A 19,349-nucleotide genomic window follows, 5' to 3' on the forward strand; every position below is an offset into this window, starting at 1 on the left:
TAAGTAGGCTGAAGTAGGGTGATGATATTAAAAGACTCACAGTTTTAAATAAATTTATTGGCAAAAAAGAGTGTCAACAAATCTTCCAGTTAATTAACATTTGCATGTTTAAGCTGAATTATTTTTCATTTTTGCTCAATATAAAGAAATTATATTTTTCTATGACTTACTAACATATCTGTGGTTTAAAATCATTATTGTTGGATATTACATTTATGTGCTTGCCAGGCCTTTTTAAAGGCATACATAGTTTCCTTTACACAAAGTGACCCAGGGTGATGTGTGATGGGTATTATCTGTACTTCTATAAGTCTTCTCTTCTTTATTGAGTACTTCTCTCTGTTTTAATCTGTTCTTCCTCTATCATTATTTCTGTTCAAGGTATTTTCTAATGTGTGTTCAAAATAAAGCAGGCATTACATTCAGTACAATAAATGACTTTTTTTTTACATGCTCTTCCCAAGCATTGACTCCATTAAGACAGAACCAGCTCTGGAATTTTCCAATAGAACTAGGCATTTAGATTTTTTTTAAACGTCTACTTCAGAGGCCTCTTGAGTTCTTTAGTCTGTATCTGTTTTCTTGAAGGCAAAGATGCCAGAAAGAAAAGGTTTTACTAGAACCTGACCACATCATGTAACCAATGCTTATAAGTAACATGTAATTAATCTTGAAATGACATCTAAAGGCAATCTGATACTGACACCATTAAGAAGATGGACAGAAATCATGTGCAATAGATTTTTAAAGCAGCCCCAGGACTGATTCTTCAGCTATGTTCACCTCATTTAGGCTCCTAAAGGCCCAGGTAAAGTACTGAGCAGTTTTATAGCTTTACCAACATTCAGTCACGCCAGGCAGGAAGCTGGCTGAATCATGCACTTGCTGATGTGTATCTAGTCTCTGTTTCAGTTGTCACTGCATAGAATTTCCAGTGATTCTTAGATTTCATAAATAATTTTTACTCATTTTGTTTTTTTCAGGGCAGCATAACTACTTATGTGCTGGAAGAAATGACTGCATCGTTGATAAAATCCGCAGAAAAAACTGCCCAGCATGTCGCCTTAGAAAGTGCTGTCAGGCTGGCATGGTTCTTGGAGGTAATTCTGATGTTTTCATCAGTAATATACTGCGTAATCTTTATACTGTAAAACTGTGTGTCAGAAAATTGTAATTTCTTATTCATCTTGGTTTTGTTTTTTCCATCTTGGTTACTGGCAGTGACTCTGCACATATGAGTGTCTGAATGAAGCAACCAATACCATTCCATTAACTTTACAGGGTTCCAGCACTTTGAGGTCTGTTACGAGAAGAAAACTCCATTCATCTATATTGCCTATAAGGAGAGGTTATGGGCAATACACTGACCTGTCCTTAAGTAACATGCGTTGAAGTCTAGGCTTTGCTGCCCACGTCCTGTGTGATCACAGCCCTTCCTGGGCATTAGCCTACTTATCTATAAAACAAGAGCACTAACGTTCCTTTCAGCTCAAAAATTGATTCTGCAAATTGGTCAGGTACATTGCTTTCTAGCTTCTCCAAGTGATTGATTAAAGCAAGATTACTGGAACTGGGGTAGGAATCCATTTGATGAAGAGTTATATTAATAAATCCCTTTTCCCATATTTTTGTTATTATTAGAATCTCTAAAACTTTCAGTAATATAGCACACATTTAAAAAATTAACGTCAGATAATGACAGATAGTTTGAATGAAAACATAACAGAGTAAGGGAGATCAAGCAAGCCACGGTTATGCAAGACAATCCTACTCCCTGCATTTTTTCACTTACCAAAATACTGCACAACACTGTCTTGGAATGGGTGGCTTTTACATCCAGATAAAACTTTTTAAAACATGATAAAATTATTACCTAATCGTTAACACTAAAAATGTTTCTTCCGTGCACCAACTATAAACAGCTTGTGTTCCATAACGTTATGTGTATCTTCCTTTGGGAAATGCTATACTTAGACCAATGCTTGTCAAGTTTACGGAATATGCAGATGTCATCTCCTTTGTTTTTGCAAACATGCTGGGCCAAAATTAATCACCCGGGTAACATGCTAGGCATTTTATAGTAATTCATGTAATTAGATCACTCATAGAATTTTATAATTTCTGGATTAAAGATTTGTTTTCCCTAAGTTAATGGCAGTGATTAGGTTGGCAGTAGTGCCTGGCTTACAAAGGTACTCAATAACTTTCTATTAACTACATAAACCCACACTCTCAGCAGATTAAAATTGTTTTTGAGACCCACACCTCAATTACCATCTCTTTGTATTTCTGTTTCCACTCAGAAGTCTTAAGGAACCACCGAAATTTTAGAAAATACAACTTTCTCACAAAATCACATATCTACTCAATGTAGGAGCTGGAAGAAAGACCTGAAGGTATTCTGACTCTGGCACAGCCACTGTTTTCTTCTCAGCATGATTGCCTTAGAAAATAGCAGAGACTCTAATGCTGAAACTTAGATTCCATTAAGATCTTTAATCTTGAGTGTTTTCCCAATGACTTTAAAAGACTTCAATTTTATCAAAGGATAGAAATGGTAGAGTTCTGGATAGAACCTTCAGAATATCCCTAGGGATCAGCAATATAACCTAGAGAATTTTATGTTATCTCATAATATTCTAGAGCTTTAGCATATTATTTATTTATTTACTTATTTTTGAGACAGAGTCTCACTCTGTCACCCAGGCTGGAATGCAATGGTGCGATCTCCACTCACTGCAACCTCCCGGGTTCCAGCAATTCTCCTGCCACAACCTCCCAAGTAGCTGGGATTTCAGGCACCTGCTATCATGCCCAGCTAATTTTTGTATTTTAGTAGAGACAAGGTTCACCATATTGGCCAAGCTGGTCTGGAACTCCTGACCTCAGGTGATCCACCTGCCTCAGCCTCCCAGAGTGCTGGTATTATCGGCGTGAGCCACTGCATCCAGCCTTCAGCACATTGTTCTAGTATCTGTAATCCTTTATTATCTTCTCTAACCAAACTGCTTGTTACTTTAGCCTGTTATTCCTATGCTTCCCAAACCATTTGACAGCTATTGCTACATTCTTAACCTTTTATATTACTTACTTGCTTAACTCTAATCAATCAGTCCTTCCCTCCCTCCCTGTCCCCCTTCTCTTCTTTTCCCTTCATTTCCCTTCCTTTCCTTCTTTCCCTTCCTTTTTCTCCTTTCCTTCTTTCCATCCTCCCTCTTCTCCCTCAATCACTTTGTAACTTGCACCCCATCCCTCTCTTTCAATAACTGTATGCTGAGCCCTTTCTAGTTAACAGATAGTATTCTAAGTTCTGGGCATATAGCAGCAAACAAAATGGACAAAATTCCTGCCCTCACAGATCTTACACTATGGGAGGAGGAGCAACAAATACACATGTCAAATAGTGATAAGTGTTGTGAAAAGATACTAAGCACAGTTAGTAGGGATTATCAGGAAGAGGAATCACTTCTGAACTCAGTTGTCTAATTAATATTTTTGTTTTACTTAGCCTTTTCCTAAGCAACAGTGTCTCTGAAATCATGGATTTGATATGCCATTTAATGTCTTTTTCTAAAAGACATTAAAATACATTCTTAACTATTTGAATACATATTTAACATACCACCTAAAAACCGTGTGTGTACCATAAATGAGTATGTGTTACATTCTGGGAAAGAGTGTATTAGACCATTTTTTCCCAGCTATCGCAGCTATGTTTTTTTTCAACTTTCATTTTCGCTTCAGTGGGTACATGTGCAGATTTGTTACCTGGGTATATCATGTGACACTAATGTTTAACTTGCATATGATCCCATCACTGAGGTACTGAGGTACTGAGCATGGTTTTTCAACCCTTTCTTCCTCTCCCTTCCTCCTCTAGTAGTTCTCAATTTCCACTGTTGCCATTTTTAGGTTCATGAGTTCTCAATGTCTAGCTCCCACTTATAAGTGAGAACATGCAGTATTTGGTTTTGTTCCTATGTTAATTTGCTTAGGATCATGGCCTACAGCTACATCCATGTTGCTGCAAAGGACATGATTTTGTTCTTTTCATGGCTGCATAATATTCCATGCTGTATATATACCACATTTTCTTTGTTCAAGCCACTATTAATGGGTGCCTAGGTTAATTACATGTCCTTGCTATTGTGAGCAGTGCTGTGATGAACATGTGAGTGCAGGTGTCTTTTTGGAAGAACAATTTGTTTTCTTTTGGATATATAACTAATAATGGGATTGCTGGGTCTAATGATAGTTCTAAGTTCTTTGAGAAGTATTCAAACTGACTGCTACAGTGGATGAACTAATTTACATTCCCACCAACAGTATATAAGTATTCCCTTTTCTCCACAGCCTCACCAGCATCTGCTAGGTTTTGAGGGTTTTTTGGGTTTTCTTTTCTGATTTGGACTCTCACTCTGTCACCGAGGCTGGAGTGCAGTGGAACCATTATGGTTCACTGCAGTCTCAATCTCCTGGGCTCAAGTGATCTTCCTACTTCGGCATCCTGAGTAGCCGAGACGATAGGCACGCACCACCATACCTGGCAAACTTTTTATTTATTTTTTTTTTGTAGAGATGAAGTCTCACTATGTTGCCCAGTCAGGTCTCAAACTTATGGCATCAAGTGATTTTTCCCAGCTCAGCCTCCCAAAATGCTGAAATTATAGGTGTGAGACACTTCCGCCTGGCATGAGTTTTTAATAATATTCATTCTGACTGGCGTAAGATGGTATGTCTTTGTGATTTTGATTTGCATATCTCTAATGATTAGTGATGTGGAACAGTTTTAAATGTTTGTTGCCTGCTTGTGTGTCTCCTTTTGAGAAGTGTCTATTCAAATATTTTGACTATTTTTTTTTTTTTGGTGATACTGTTTTTTTGTTTGTTCAACTGTTTAAGCTCCTTATAGATTCTGGATATTTGACATTTGTTAGATGCATAGTCTGTGACTATGTTCTCCTATTTTGTAGGTTGTCTGTTTACTCCATTGATAGTTTATTTTGCTGTGCAGAAACTCTTTTGTGGAATTAGGTCTCACTTGTAAATTTTTGTTTTTGTTGCAATTGCTTTTGAGGACTTAGTCATAAATTATTCCCCAAGGCTGATGTCCAGAATTACATTTCTTAGATTTTCTTTTAAGTTTCCTATGGTTTAAGGTGTTATATTTAAATCATTAATCCTTCTTGAGGTAATTTTTGTACATGGTGAAATGTGATGGGAGGGGCTGCTGTGAAGATCTCTGAAATGCCCTGGAGACATTTTCTCCATTGTCTTGACTGTTAACCTTCAACTCCTCTTTACTAATGCAAATTTCTGCACAGGCTCAAATTTATTCCCAGGAAATGTTTTTTTCTTTTCTACTACATGGCCAGGCTGCAAATATTACAATATTTTTTTTTCCTCTGCTTCACTTTTAAATGTAAGTTTCATGTTCAGATAATCTCTTTTTCATGAATATGAGCATACCTGTTTAGAAACAGCCAGGTCACATACATCTTGAATGTTTTACTGCTTAGAGATTTCTTTTACCAAATACCCCAAATATCTCTCTCAAGTTCAAAATTCCACAGATCTCTAGGACAGGGTCAAAATGCCACCAGTGTTTTTGCTAAAGCATAGAAAAAGTGACCATTATTCCAGTTCCCAATATTTTTTTCACTCCATCTGAGACCAACTCAGCCTGGACTTCATTGTCCATATCACTATTAGCATTTTGGTCACAACCATTTACCACGTCTCTAGGAAGTTCCAAACATTTCCAAATCTTTCTGTCTTCTTCTGAGCCCAGCACACTGTTCCAACCTCTGCCCATTTCTCAGTTCCAAAGTCACTGCCACATTTCAGATATCTTTCTAACAGTGCTCCACTCTCCCAGTACCAATTTTCTGTATTAGTTTTTTCTCATACTGTTACAAAGAACTACCTGAGACTAGGTAATTTATGAAGAAAAGACATTTAATTGACTCACAGTTCTTCAGGCTTAACAGAAAACATAGCTAGGAGGCCTCAGGAAACTTAAATTATGGTGGAAGGCAAATGAGAAAGAAGCACCTCTCACCAGGGCACAGCAGGAGAGAGGGAGGGTGTGAGAGGGGAAGGGCCACACACTTTTAAACCATCAGATCTCCTGAGAAGTCACTCACTATCTCAACAACAGCAAGGGGAAACCTGTCCCCATGATTTAATCACCTCCCTCCCCAAACATTAAGAATTACAATTCAACATGAGATTTAGTTGGGCACACAGAACCAAACCTTATCAGGCATTTAGACCATTTACATTCAAGGTTAATTTTGATATGTGAAGTTTTGATCCCTTGTTTAGTTGTTAACTGTTTGCTTCATTGTTTCTGTTGTGTTCTTACTTTGTAGGGTATGCAGGCTATGTGCTTAAGTGTGTTTATGATGAAGCAGGTATGGTTCTTTTGTTTATTTAGAACTTACTTGCGGGTGCCTCTTGTAAGGCTGGTCTAGTGGTAACAAATTCCTTTAGCACTTGATTGCCTGGAAAATATTTTATTTTTCCTTTACTTATGAAGCATAGTTTATAGGATATGAAATTCTTGAAATTTCTTTTAAGAATGCTGAAAATACATCCCCAATCTCTCCTAGCTTTTAACCTTTCTGCTGAGAAGTCTGCTCTTATCCTGATGGGGTTCTCTTTGTAGGTGATCCTCACTTTTCTCTAGCTGCCTTTAAGATTTATACCTTGGTGATGTTCATTTTTATGGTATCTCACAGATGTTCTCTGGATTTCTACGTCTCTAGCAAGAATAGGAAAGTTTTCTTGAATTATTTCCTCAAATATATTTTCCAGTTTGTTTGCTTTCTCTCCTACTGTCTCAGGAATGCCAACAACACTTTATATAATCTTATATTTCTCAAAAACAGCTCATTTAAAATAATTATTTGTTATTTTTATTAGATTGGATTAGTTCACAAGATCAACCTTCAAGCTTTAAAATTTTTTCTTCTGCCTAGTCCAGTCTACTGGTAAAGCTTTCAATTATATTTTGAAATTCCTTAAGTGAGGTTTTTAATTCCAGAAGCTATTAATGATTTTTTAAGATGTTCATTCCTTATTTTCCTGGATTGCATTATAAGTTTTTTTCTGTTGATTTTCAACCTTGTCTTGGATTACATTGAGCTTCCTTGCAATTCATTCTTTGAATTATATATCTGTCATTTCTGAGTGTCCCTCCTGGTTAGGGACCATTGCTGGAGAGCTAGTGCAATCCTTTGGTGATGTCACTACAATCAGATTTTTCATTATGCCAGAATTCTTGCACTGGTTTCTTCTCATCTGCAGACACAGGCACTTCGAATTTTTGTAATTATTTTCATGTGCGTAGGAGTTTTTCTTTTCAAAAATAATAATAATTTTTTGTTCCCCTTTTTCCCCTTTTCTAGGGCTTATGCCTCTAAAGAATGTTGGGTAGGGTCTTTTCACTTTGATTCTACAGCCCTATATACTTCTTTCAGCAGGTTGTATATTGGGCTCTGCAGGTCATCGCACAAGCCCATAGGTGGCACTTATAGGTAAGAGCTGGCTGTGACCAAGATGGCTAGATATATACTTGATCCTTGTTTACTAGCAGAAGCTTTCCATTGCCTCAGGCAATGGGCTGATTTGTAGGATGCACAGTAGTCTTAACTCCCTGGTCAACCCAGGGAGATGGGAGCCACAGAGGGCAGGTTTGGACCAAGCAGGTCCACCTGCTGGCGACCTGATGGCAGGCACAAACGCCAGTGCTGAGGAAGAATACAGTGGGTGGCCACCAAGCACCTAGGGTTGTACATAGACATGAAGCTGGGAAACCTTCTCATCTCCAACTTCTCTGCATGGGGTGCATCCTAAGCTCCTGATCCAGGAGAGCGGGTGCTCCAGATGTCTAGAGATCTGCTTTGGCATGGAATAGAGAGGGCCCCCCTGCACCAGGATCTCCTCACAGGAGGGGTAAATGACTATTATGAATAGTGCTGCAATCAACATGTGAATGCAGATATTTCTTCATTATACCAATTTTCTTCCTTTTGGCAGTTCTGTTTTAAGTTTTAGGAACCTCTGTGCTGTTTTCCATAGTTGCAATACTAATTTAGATTACTACCAACAGGGTATGAACATTCCTCTTTCTCCATATTCTCACCAGCATTTGTCTTTTTAGTAACAGCCATTTTAATTGGGGTGAGATGATATCTTATTGAGGGTTTGATTTGCATTTCTCCAATGATTAGTGATGGTGAGCATTTTTTCATCTAACTGTTGGCATTTGTGTGTCTTCTTTTGAGAAATTTCTGTTCAGACATTTTATTCATTTTCAAATGGGATTACCTATTTTTTTTATATTGAGCTGGGTTCCTTACATATTCTGATTATTAATTCCTTGTTAAAATGAATAGTTTGCAAATATTTTCTCTCATTCTTTAGATTGCCTCTTCAATTTGTTGATTGTATCCTTTGCTGTGCAGAAGCTTTTTAGCTTGATGAAATTCCATTTGTCAATTTTTGCCTTGATTGCCTATGCCTTGAGGCCTTACTACAAAAATATCTGCACAGACCAATGTCTTGAAGCAGTTTCCCAAACTTTTCTTGTAGTACTTTTGTAGTTTCAGGTCTTTCACTTAAGTCTATATTCCATTTGATTTTATTTTTGTATTTGGTTGATAGTGATCTAGTTTTGTTTTCTGCATATAGGTAGTCAGTTTTCCCAGCACCATTTATTGAAGAGATTGCCCTTTACCCAGTGTATGTTCATGGCACCTTTGTCAAAATGAATTGACTGTTAATACATGGATTGATTTCTGGGTTCTCTATTCTGTTCCATTGGCCTGTGTCTCTTTTTATACCAAAACCATGCTGTTATGGTTGAGAATTCTCATTTCTGGCATACAGACCATTTTAATAACAAAAGATAAAACATTAGAGAGTATTAGAATGCTTTTAAAAGATTTAATAAAATCTTACAGTAGGATAATAGAGGTCATAAATATGTTTTGACATGTCATGACATAGATTTTGTTAGGAGCAGTTTGTTCTTATCTGCTTTGGTGGCTATGTTTTGATTATAAGTTTGAGTTATTTGATTTCTTCATTGCATATGCTTCTTGTTTTTAATGAATCACTTCCCTACCTTCAACAGGTCACAATGAACTTTTGCTTTAGTTCACTGCTGTACAGCACTGAGTGGGAAGATAGTTACACCCTTAAAGATGGTAATATATCTTCTAATTTAGGTGTTCTGCTTCCATCTTCTTTTCTCTAGAAAACGTTTTTGTTTAATGACTCACAAAAATATTCTGAAATAAATACAGTTTTATATTTTGCAGTTGTAAAATGCTAAACTAATATAAGGTAATTAGCTCTTTCAAAAATAAGTAGCTTTCTACATAAAATAATGATTAAGTGAATAGTTATCTTTGTGGAAATTTTTTAAAATCCACAGTTACAGGTTTTATGAGTTTTTCTTTTTTTCTGTTGTCTTTTTTTGGTATAGAGCCTTATCTTCACATTTTAAAAGGTCGTATTAGAAAGCCAGTTTCTCTCCTCCCCTTACCTCCTACTCCTCCACCTAGATTCAACCACTTCTCTTGACAAAGAGAATAACTTGCTGGGCTAGAGAGTATGGGTTGTGTAGTAAAGATTTTTATTGTTTTTTGTTCACTTCTCCTATACTTGACAGCCAACAAGGTTACAAATCTTCTGAAGAATTGCAAAATTCTTGAATTTAGGACATGGTACCTTTTCTGGAAGTATAGAGAGTCCTGCTCTGTGCCTTTAATACTCTATGAACAGAAATCATTTTTCCTCTTTAAGGCATGATCTACCGTGGGTGATAGCTACCACTTACCTCTCTAAACCTCTCATAATCTTCCTCTTATGGGCATCACATTTTTCACCCCAATCCTGGCCTTTGAGTCAGCATCTCCCAGAGACAGCACCTCTCACATTGCTCCCCAAGTTCACTGCATAGGAACCCTACAGCCAACTGCTGTCTTTCTCATCAGTTTGGTTGTTTACCCTAAACACCATCTCACACATGGTAGCTGGGGATAGTCCTCAGAGTATTCATTCTCATTTCTTTGCTTAAAATTTTTCTAGGTTTGTATGGGACATCTTTTATGGTTGCCAACTAGAACTTTTCAGTGGTATCTACAAGTATCTATGTTCTAGACTCAGTGAAAAGTTAGAATTGAGGGGTTCAAATATCTCCTACATTGCAGTTCACTTTACTTGTATGATGGAGACATATACTTTTAAAAAACCATTTCTAGTTTTTTTTTTAATACCTGATTTCACTTTATATTTCCTATTGTCTAGCATCTTTGTTTTCTTTGAAGTATATATACAAAGGCATACTTTGTTTTTATATGGAAATTGGAGGTGAATCCTGAAAAACGGAAGGCAAACTCTTCAGTGCTATAAAGGATTGTTAAAGTATAGTGCCAGTGGACTGATCCCAGCACTGCGCAGTGGTCATCATTTCATTAATCTGAAGTAGAAGCTTGCCTCTAGACATCTTTCCATAATTTTGTGCAGGTACTGTTACTATCAATTTACTTGAACCACACAGATTCTTCTGATACAACAGAAGAGGAATACAGAGATTCTTAAGGATGGGAATGCAAACACTAGCAAATTGAAAAAGCAAAGTAGAACTTTCAAATTAATATATAAAGTTAACTAGAGAAAAGAAAATAAAGGGAAACTTGAGCAGGCTAGCAAAGAAAGAAAATGGAAAGGAGGTAATTATGAGGAAGTATAATATATACTGAACATAAAATGCGTTGAAAGAAATAAAACCTTATGTATTGATTATTCTGCAATGTTAATAGACTAAACTTCTGTCAAAATCAAAAGTCAGATTGGGTTAAAAAACAATTTTATTTGCAGTTTTAAAAATAGTAAAGATATAGAAAAATTAGTTGAAAATACAAAAATCTGTATTTCTCTTTTATTATATCAGAATTAAATAATAATTATGCCTGCCCCATTTTACCAAATTATTTTATTAAAACACCCTGAAGAAGTTTAGCTTTTCTTCCTCCTGCTCCCATTCTCTACAGGGTTTTTGCTGAGATATTTCAAAATTTTTTATTTTTAGGTTATATTTAAGCTTTCACTTTTACTAAATCTCTTCTCTCTCAAGAACTTTTCATATCAGTTTTAATATAAACTCCTTCTCTTATCATCATCCATTCAGGTTCAGTTACATGTACATAAGAATAATTGTACAAAACTGTTTCCTACACTATTCATCTTATCTTTTCAACACATGCTATTTAAATAAGCCATACTTTTTAATTTTTTTTATTATACTTTAAGTTTTGGGACACATGTGCAGAACCTGAAGCTTTGTTACATAGGTATACATGTGCCATGGTGGTTTGCTGCACCCATCAACCTGTCGTCTACATTAGGTATTTCTCCTAATGCTGTACCTCCTGTAGCCCCCGACCCACCAACAGATCCCAGCATATGTTGTTCCTCTCCGTGTCCACATGTTCTCATTGTTCAACTCCCACTTATGAGGGAGAACATGCAGTGTTTGGTTTTCTGTTCCTGTGTCAGTTTGCTGAGAATGACGGTTTCCAACTTCATCCATGTCCCTGCAAAGGACATTAACTCATCCTTTTTTATGGTGGCACAGTGTTTGATGGTGTATATGTGAAACATTATCCAGTCTATCATTGATGGGCATTTGGGTTGGTTCCAAGTCTTTGCTGTTGTTAATAGTGCTACAATACACATACATGTGCATACATTCACATGTGTGTTGGCCACATAAATGTCTTCTTAAAAGAAGTGTCTGTTCATATCCTTTGCCTACTTTTTGATGGGGTTATTTATTTCTTGCAAATTTAAGTTTCTTGTACATTCTGGATATTAGCCCTTTGTCAGATGGATAGATTGCAAAAATTTTCTCTCATTCTGTATTTTGCCTGTTCAATCTGATGACAGTTTCTTGTGCTGTGAAAAAGCTCTTTAGTTTAATTAGATCCCATTTGTCAGTTTTGGCTTTTTTTTGCCATTGCTTCTGGTGTTTTAGTCATGAAGTCTTTGTTCATGCCTATGTACTAAATGGTATGGCCTAGGTTTTCTTCTAGGGTTTTTATGGTTTTAGGTCTTACACTTAAGTTTTTAATTCATCTTAAGTTAATTTTTGTATAAGGTGTAAGGAAGGAGTCCAGTTTCAGTTTTCTGCATATGACAAGCCAGTTTTCCCAACACCATTTATTAAATAGGGAATCCTTTCCCTATTCCTTGTTTGCATCAGGTTTGTCAAAGATCAGATGGTTGTAAATATGTGATGTTATTTCTGAGGCCTCTGTTATGTTCCTTTGGTCAATATATCTGTTTTGGTACCAGTACTATGCTGTTTTGGTTATTGTAGGCTTGCAATGCAGTTTGAAGTCAGGTAGCGTGATGCCTCCAGCTTTGTTCTATTTACTTAGGATTGTCTTGGATATACAGGCTGTTTTTCAGTTCCATATGCAATTAACAGTCATTTTGTCTAATTCTGTGAAGAAAGTCAATGGTAGCTTGATGGGGATAGCATTGAATCTATAAATTACTTTGGGCAGTATGGCCATTTTGACAATCTTGATTCTTCCTATTCATGAGCATAGAATGTTTTTCCATTTGTTTGTGTACTCTCTTATATCCTCGAGCAGTGGATTGTAGTTTTCCTTCAAGAGGTTTTTTACATCCATTGTATTCCTAGGTATTATTCTCTTTGTAGCAATTGTGAATGGAAGTTCATTCATGATTTGGCTCTTTGTGTATTATTGGTGTATAGGAATGCTTGTGATTTTTACACATTGATTTTTTATCCTGATAATAAGCCATACTTTTTAATATAAAGTATTTTATTCATACAAAAAATGCATATAAAGCAAATGACATATAGAAACAATTAATATCCACACGTGTACTCAGTTGGCTTAGGAAAATGTAAATATTATCAATATCTTGAAATTGATTGCATATTTCTTCCTGATCACATTCCTCTGTCCCTTTCTCCAGAAAGCCTCTATATCTTTAATTTGGAATTCATCATTTTTAATATTATTCTATAGGTTCTTTTAATATCTATGTCTTCCTCATCAACATATTTTTTAGTTTTGAGGTCTTTTTTTCTTAGAAATGATATGTATATTTATGCAATTTGATGTTACTGCCCAAAATTGTATTTGTGTATTTTTAATTCTGATATTCTGGCTTTTTTTTTTTTCTACACTGCATTATTTCATTCTATGAGGATCTACAATTTATCCATTTTCATGTATTGATATCTGCTTCCACTTGACATTTTCTATATTTTACCTATAGTGTAATTGTGAACATTATTGCACATGTCTTCTGGTGGTTCATGTTTGAGAGTTTCTGTAGGTAAACTGCAATCCTGGGCATGAAACTGCAGATTGTAATACATGATCATGTTTTGCTTTACTAGATAATGCTAGATTGTTTTTAAAGTAGTAGTATACACTTCATGGCAGCTCTGTATTCTTTTGTGTGTTTCTGTATTCTGTGTTCTTGACATTTTAGGTAGATGTTGTCTCATTGTGGTCTTACTTTGCATTTCTCTGGTTACTAGTGAGGTCAATCATATCGTTATGTTTTATTGCCTGTATTTTTCTTTATCTTTGAAATATATGTTCACTCCTTTTCTGATTTATTAAAATTCTTTGTATATTCTGGATATATATGTTATAAATACCTATGTATAGGATAGACAAGAACAAACTATCTGATAAGGTGATATGCAGAAATATAAAGGAGGCGAGAAAGCAAGCCATGCAAATATCCAAGGAAAAAATCATTTTAGGCAGAGCAAACAGTCAGTGTAAGACCACAAGGCAGAAATATACTTTAAGGGCAAGATGGTGTCAATATGGGTGGAGCATGAGGGAGAACGGAAGAGAAGCTATTTATGCAAGGGGAAGTTGGACCTTGTAGAGCTTCACAGGAATTTTAACTTCATTTTAAGTAGAATCAGGAGTCACTGAAAATAGTAGGCAAGGAGTGACATCATCTGATTTTACTCTTTAAAGTTGTATAGAAAATGGGCTACAAAAAATGAAAGCTGGGAAACCAGCCAGCATATGTTACAATAGTCCAACTGTGATTGTAGGAACTTAAATTATGGTGGAAGCCATGGAAACAGGGATTTGGATTTGGGTTATATTTTCATGGTCATCTACCAGGATTTGCTGATGTATTAGCTATGAGGTGGGAGAATAAGTGAGGTATCAATAATGACTCTAGAGTTTGGGGCCAGAGCAGGTATGTAAATGAAGTTGGAAACCTAGAAGATGTAGGTTTTGGGCCAGTGTATCAAGACTGCTCTAAACATATTAAATTTGAGGTATCTGTTAGAAATAGAAGTGGAGATGCTGAGAAGACAGTTGGATAGTTGAGTCTAGAGTTTTGGAGAAAAGCTGGGACTAGCACTATACATTTGGTAATCATTCGTGTCTAGGTGATGTTAGGGACACAGTACTAGATACAGACACCTAGAAAGAGAGCATTGATGTCTAAGAGAAGTCTGAACACTGAGCCCTGGGTACTCAAAGATTTAGAAGTTGAGAAGATGAAAAAGAGCTAGCCAGAGAGACTGAAAGAGTAACTACAAGAATGAAATATGTGGACGCCAAATGAATAAGAGTGTTACAAGAAGAAGGAAGTGATCAATGTGTCATGTACTTACCTGGGTTAAGACCAGGACTGAAAATTGACCATTGTTTTTTGACATTTGGAAATCTTTGAAGGCCTTGCCAAGAATAATTTTGTTGGAATCAGAAGAGAAATAAGCTGATTGGAGAAGGTTCAAGGGAGAATTGGGGTAGAGGAAATGGAGAGAGGTTTCTCCACGGAATAGATTATGGGTGAGAGGGACTATTAGAGGATGCAGACAAGAGGGCAAATAATTGCAGAGAAAAGCCTCTAAATGGGTGAGAAGGAGTAAGATTTGGTACCGAAATGTCCGGAACAGAGGCAGTTCATGCATTGTAACATGAGGGAAGGCAGAGTACAGGGATAGCCATACTGTAGATTGGCCACAAAGAAAACATTCTCCAAATGGAGCTATTTTTCTCTAAACCTCCCCCAGATCATTACCTCTGCTTCTGATTCCATCCCTCAAAACCTCATCCATCAGCTTGAATAGGAGGCAACTATTCAGCCACATTGTCCATCCACTTTCTTATCCCTGCTTGTTCACACCCAGCATCTGAGCCCAAATGTTTCCTCCTTCCAGCAAACAAGGCCTCCATCATGCCTGTCATCTTCTCATGTTGATGCAGCGGGCAAGGGAATGGGGGACCACTGACCCCCACACACCTACTTTCTGCTTAGATTACCCAAAATACCAGGTGTCATTATTTTTCAGAGACGCAAAAATATAATTAATATAGTCATTGTAAACTGTCACTGAATTCTGAGTACTTTTTGCCATTGTCTATTTTCTCAATCAACAAATGCTAAAAGAAAATAACCTGAAGTTCTACAGATTTGTTACGTGCATTACTTAGTAGTGGTTCTTATATGTAAAGATTAGGAATAACTTCTTTGAACAAATATTCTATATAAAAAACCAATAAATCAATTTTTAAAAATCATGTTGCTGTTCACATTCCCATTTTAGTACTCTCTTCTGATATTCTTATATTAAGCTATGTTAGGTCAAAACAACTGCTTTAATAACTTAGCAAATATTTATTGGGAGTTCACCATGTAGTTAGCAGTTTATAAAGCTTCAAATCTACCTGGCGAATAAAATGGACCTAGCCTCTATTGTTATGGGGCAGCAAGCCTGGTGGAGGAAGGTATGTAATCTGAAGGAAACAAACAGAGGGATACCTTTTGAGAATTCTGTCATGAAGTAGGCAATTTTATCAATGAACATCATAGAGTGCATCTACACAAACTTAGATGGTATAACCTACTACACACCTGGGCTGTATGGTATAGCCCACTGCTCCTGGGCTACAAACTGGTACAGCACATTACTCTACTGAATTCTGTAGGCAACTGTAATGCAATGGTAAGTATTTGTATATCTAAACACATCTAAAGATACAGTACAGTGAAAAATATTATCTTATGAAAACACTGTTGTGTATGTGGTCTGTCAGTGACTGAAACAGTATTATGTAGTGCATAACTGTACAGTAATGATAATAAAGACAAGGAAGCTATTCAGAGTGGGAGATGGAAAAGAAATAATAATGTATTCTTTTATTCATTTAGCAGACTTGTATTGCTGAAAGACACTGGAAAAATAAAGATGACAAACAGGTGGCACGTTTATTCAAGATCATAGTCAAGGACAGGGAAACTTTCTTTAGACCTCTTTTTAACATTACCTTCCCTTAGACACACACGTATGCACACACACACACACACACACACAATCCCTGGCATACAATAAATACTCCATAATTGCTCCTTCCCTTCCGTTTGTGATTCATTACTTCCCCCAGAAAACTCGTTTGATCTCTGCAAATAATTTTGAGTCCCCTTTGTTTATTAACCATGGCAATTGTTTTCCCATCTCCTATAAGTTCTCAAGTTCTAGCTCAACTCCTTGGGGGTTTTGAGACAGAGTTTCGTTCTTGTCACCCAGGCTGGAATGCAATAGCACAATCTTGGCTCACTGCAACCTCTGCCTCCCAGGTTCAAGTGATTCTCCTGCCTCAGCCTCCTGAGTAACTGTGATTACAGATGCCTGTCACCATGCCCAGCGAATTTTTGTATTTTTAGTAGAGATAGGCTTTTACCATGTTGGCCAAGTTGGTCTCGAACTTCTAACCTCAGATGATCTGCCCGCCTTGGCCTCTCAAAGTACGGGAATTACAGTCATGAGCCACTGCCCCTGACCCTTCCGTGCATCTTTATAGAACAAGTGTAATACTTTTTCTTTATGACAATACCCTGTGTTAAGAAATCACAAAGACAAATGTTTACAGAGACCAGGTAAATAAGTGGATCGGGTGGATAATGTTTACAGAGACCAGGTAAATAAGTGGATCAAGACTTAAGAGACCATTGGCTTACTACCAGTTTATGGAAGGAACTGGGCAAACTGCAATATTCATGCCCCATCCAAAAGCAACCATTGCAACTAAACTTTAACAGATTTTGTCACCTAAGTAATTCACAGATGTTCTCATATCTCTGGTCAGCATTGTCTGAGCCAAACAAAACATTTCTGCGGGCATGATCAGATACTAGAGCCAGCAGATTGTAACCTCTGCTTAGATAATTGCAGGAATCAGGCTTCCCTTAGCTAAACAGTCACTTCATACTGATAAGTATTCCTTGCCTGGCACAAAGCAGGTGGGCCTGAATCCAGCCTGACCTCCTATCACCAGGACTTTCTCTAATTCTTTCTGAAATAATCATCCTTTTCTTCTTCAATCATTTCTCATAAAGCAGATTCTACTCATCTCCCCATCCTTTTTTTCCCCTAACATACCAGAATTCATCAAAGTAGAAACTCTTGAAATTATCCAGAAATACAAATGTGATCTGACCAGCACAGTGTGTAAACTTTCTCTTTCATTAATTTAGAAAAAGGATTATTAATTTTGAGTCTTAAATCTATCTCATAAAAGTGGAGGTGGATTGATTTTAAGGGATCAGTGAACCCATTGAAATTGTATAAAAGATTTTGCAGGGTTTGCAAATAAATGCTTATCTTTTAACATATTCTTAAAAGAATAAAACACCAAAGAAGATTTAACAACTTCTGTAGACTGTTTCAATTAATGTAGTCTGTAGCATTAGCTTTTTAGAAGGCAGTTCTGTCAGTATATGGACCAATCCTGAGCTTAGTCTCTACTAAAAACTCTTTGTCTTTTCATTTGTATCTTCCCCTACAAAGCTCCATAACCCCTGCAGGATACTAGTACAATTACCCACACCCCACCCACCCAGTGATTGTTCATGTAACTAATTATTTAATCCAAGTCTGAGGCCTAATCTTTTTTTAACTGAGAGTCACATGTTTTAATTTATTTTTTTAATTTTAGAATCTAACATCTTTATTCTATTTTATTAGATTGTTGCTAAAATGTATAATGGTATGATTCTAAGACTTAGGAAAATACTACTATACTGGGATATTGAGTTCATATTTTCATGAGCTTCCTTTTTTCTCCCCTTTTTTTTTCTTTTCTTCTATGTAGGTCGAAAATTTAAAAAGTTCAATAAAGTCAGAGTTATGAGAGCACTAGATGCTGTTGCTCTCCCACAGCCAGTGGGCATTCCAAATGAAAACCAAGCCCTAAGCCAGAGATTCACTTTTTCACCAAGTCAAGACATACAGTTGATTCCACCACTGATCAACCTGTTATTGAGCATTGAACCAGATGTGATCTACGCAGGGCATGACAACACAAAACCTGACACCTCCAGTTCTTTGCTGACGAGTCTTAATCAACTAGGCGAGAGGCAACTTCTTTCAGTAGTCAAGTGGTCTAAATCACTGCCAGGTAATAATAATTTTTATATACAGCATGCAATAACAAATGTACTGTGTTTGTTGTACTAGCAGATTGTTAAATGAAACACTCAATGCAGTAAATTACAACATAAAACATCATGTGATACTATTTGTTTCAGCAGTTCACAATATTTGTCTAGGACCCTAATATGTGTTACAGAAATATCAAAAAATAGGGAACACATTGAGTCTTATTGATGAGTCAGAAATTGCATACATGAAACTTATGCTAAGAAATAGCTCAGATTTATGTGTTCGACCACAGATATTACAGTAGCTCAGAAATGATAAATTGACCACTTTTTAATAAATGCCCAATTCATTTTATACCTTAATTCAACTAACCTCATTTGGCTGAAAATAAAACTGAATTTATAAACTCATATAACGAATCAAAATAGTATTCAGGGTACAGTAAGATGTCAAAAGTCAATTAAGAAAACAAAATTCCTAAACAGAAATTACTTTTAAAAACAATAGCACACAGAGAAAAGAACCTCTAGTCACTATTCCTTTAATTTATACCCAGACAAAGGGAGTATAGCCCAGCAACAGAGAGAACTTGGATTATATCATCACGGAAGAATTTCAGTCACTTTGCTTATCAGCTATTTTTGCTCCCTCACCACAGCTCTGAAGGAGCCAAGTACTTGAAAGAAGAACAAGGATGAAATTCTCATTTGGTTAAATCTTAGACTGCAGAGCCAGGAGAATACATGTATAACAATTGTTTGTGAAGGCGTTACTCTGATCATTAGAGACAGAACTTTTTAAAAAATTATATTCTCTTCGCATCAGTAATACCCTCATACTGCTATGGACCAAATTATTTTTCTAA

The 19,349-nt window shown here is 36.4% G+C and overlaps 1 protein-coding gene across 1 annotated transcript in view; it reads left to right on the top strand.

Moving 5' to 3' along the window:
• The window catches only part of PGR (progesterone receptor), an 84,510-nt gene that overhangs the window by 30,490 nt on the left and 34,671 nt on the right, over nt 1–19,349 (top strand). Inside the window, exons 3-4 of the mRNA XM_032295704.1 lie at nt 984–1,100; nt 18,195–18,500. Of these exons, the coding sequence (XP_032151595.1) occupies nt 984–1,100; nt 18,195–18,500 (423 nt within the window). The remainder of the gene's footprint in view (nt 1–983; nt 1,101–18,194; nt 18,501–19,349) is intronic.

This window comes from Sapajus apella, unplaced genomic scaffold (genome assembly GCF_009761245.1).
Source record: "Sapajus apella isolate SASKATOON/1434 unplaced genomic scaffold, GSC_monkey_1.0 scaffold34, whole genome shotgun sequence".
In the NCBI taxonomy this organism is placed as follows: Eukaryota; Metazoa; Chordata; class Mammalia; order Primates; family Cebidae; genus Sapajus; species Sapajus apella.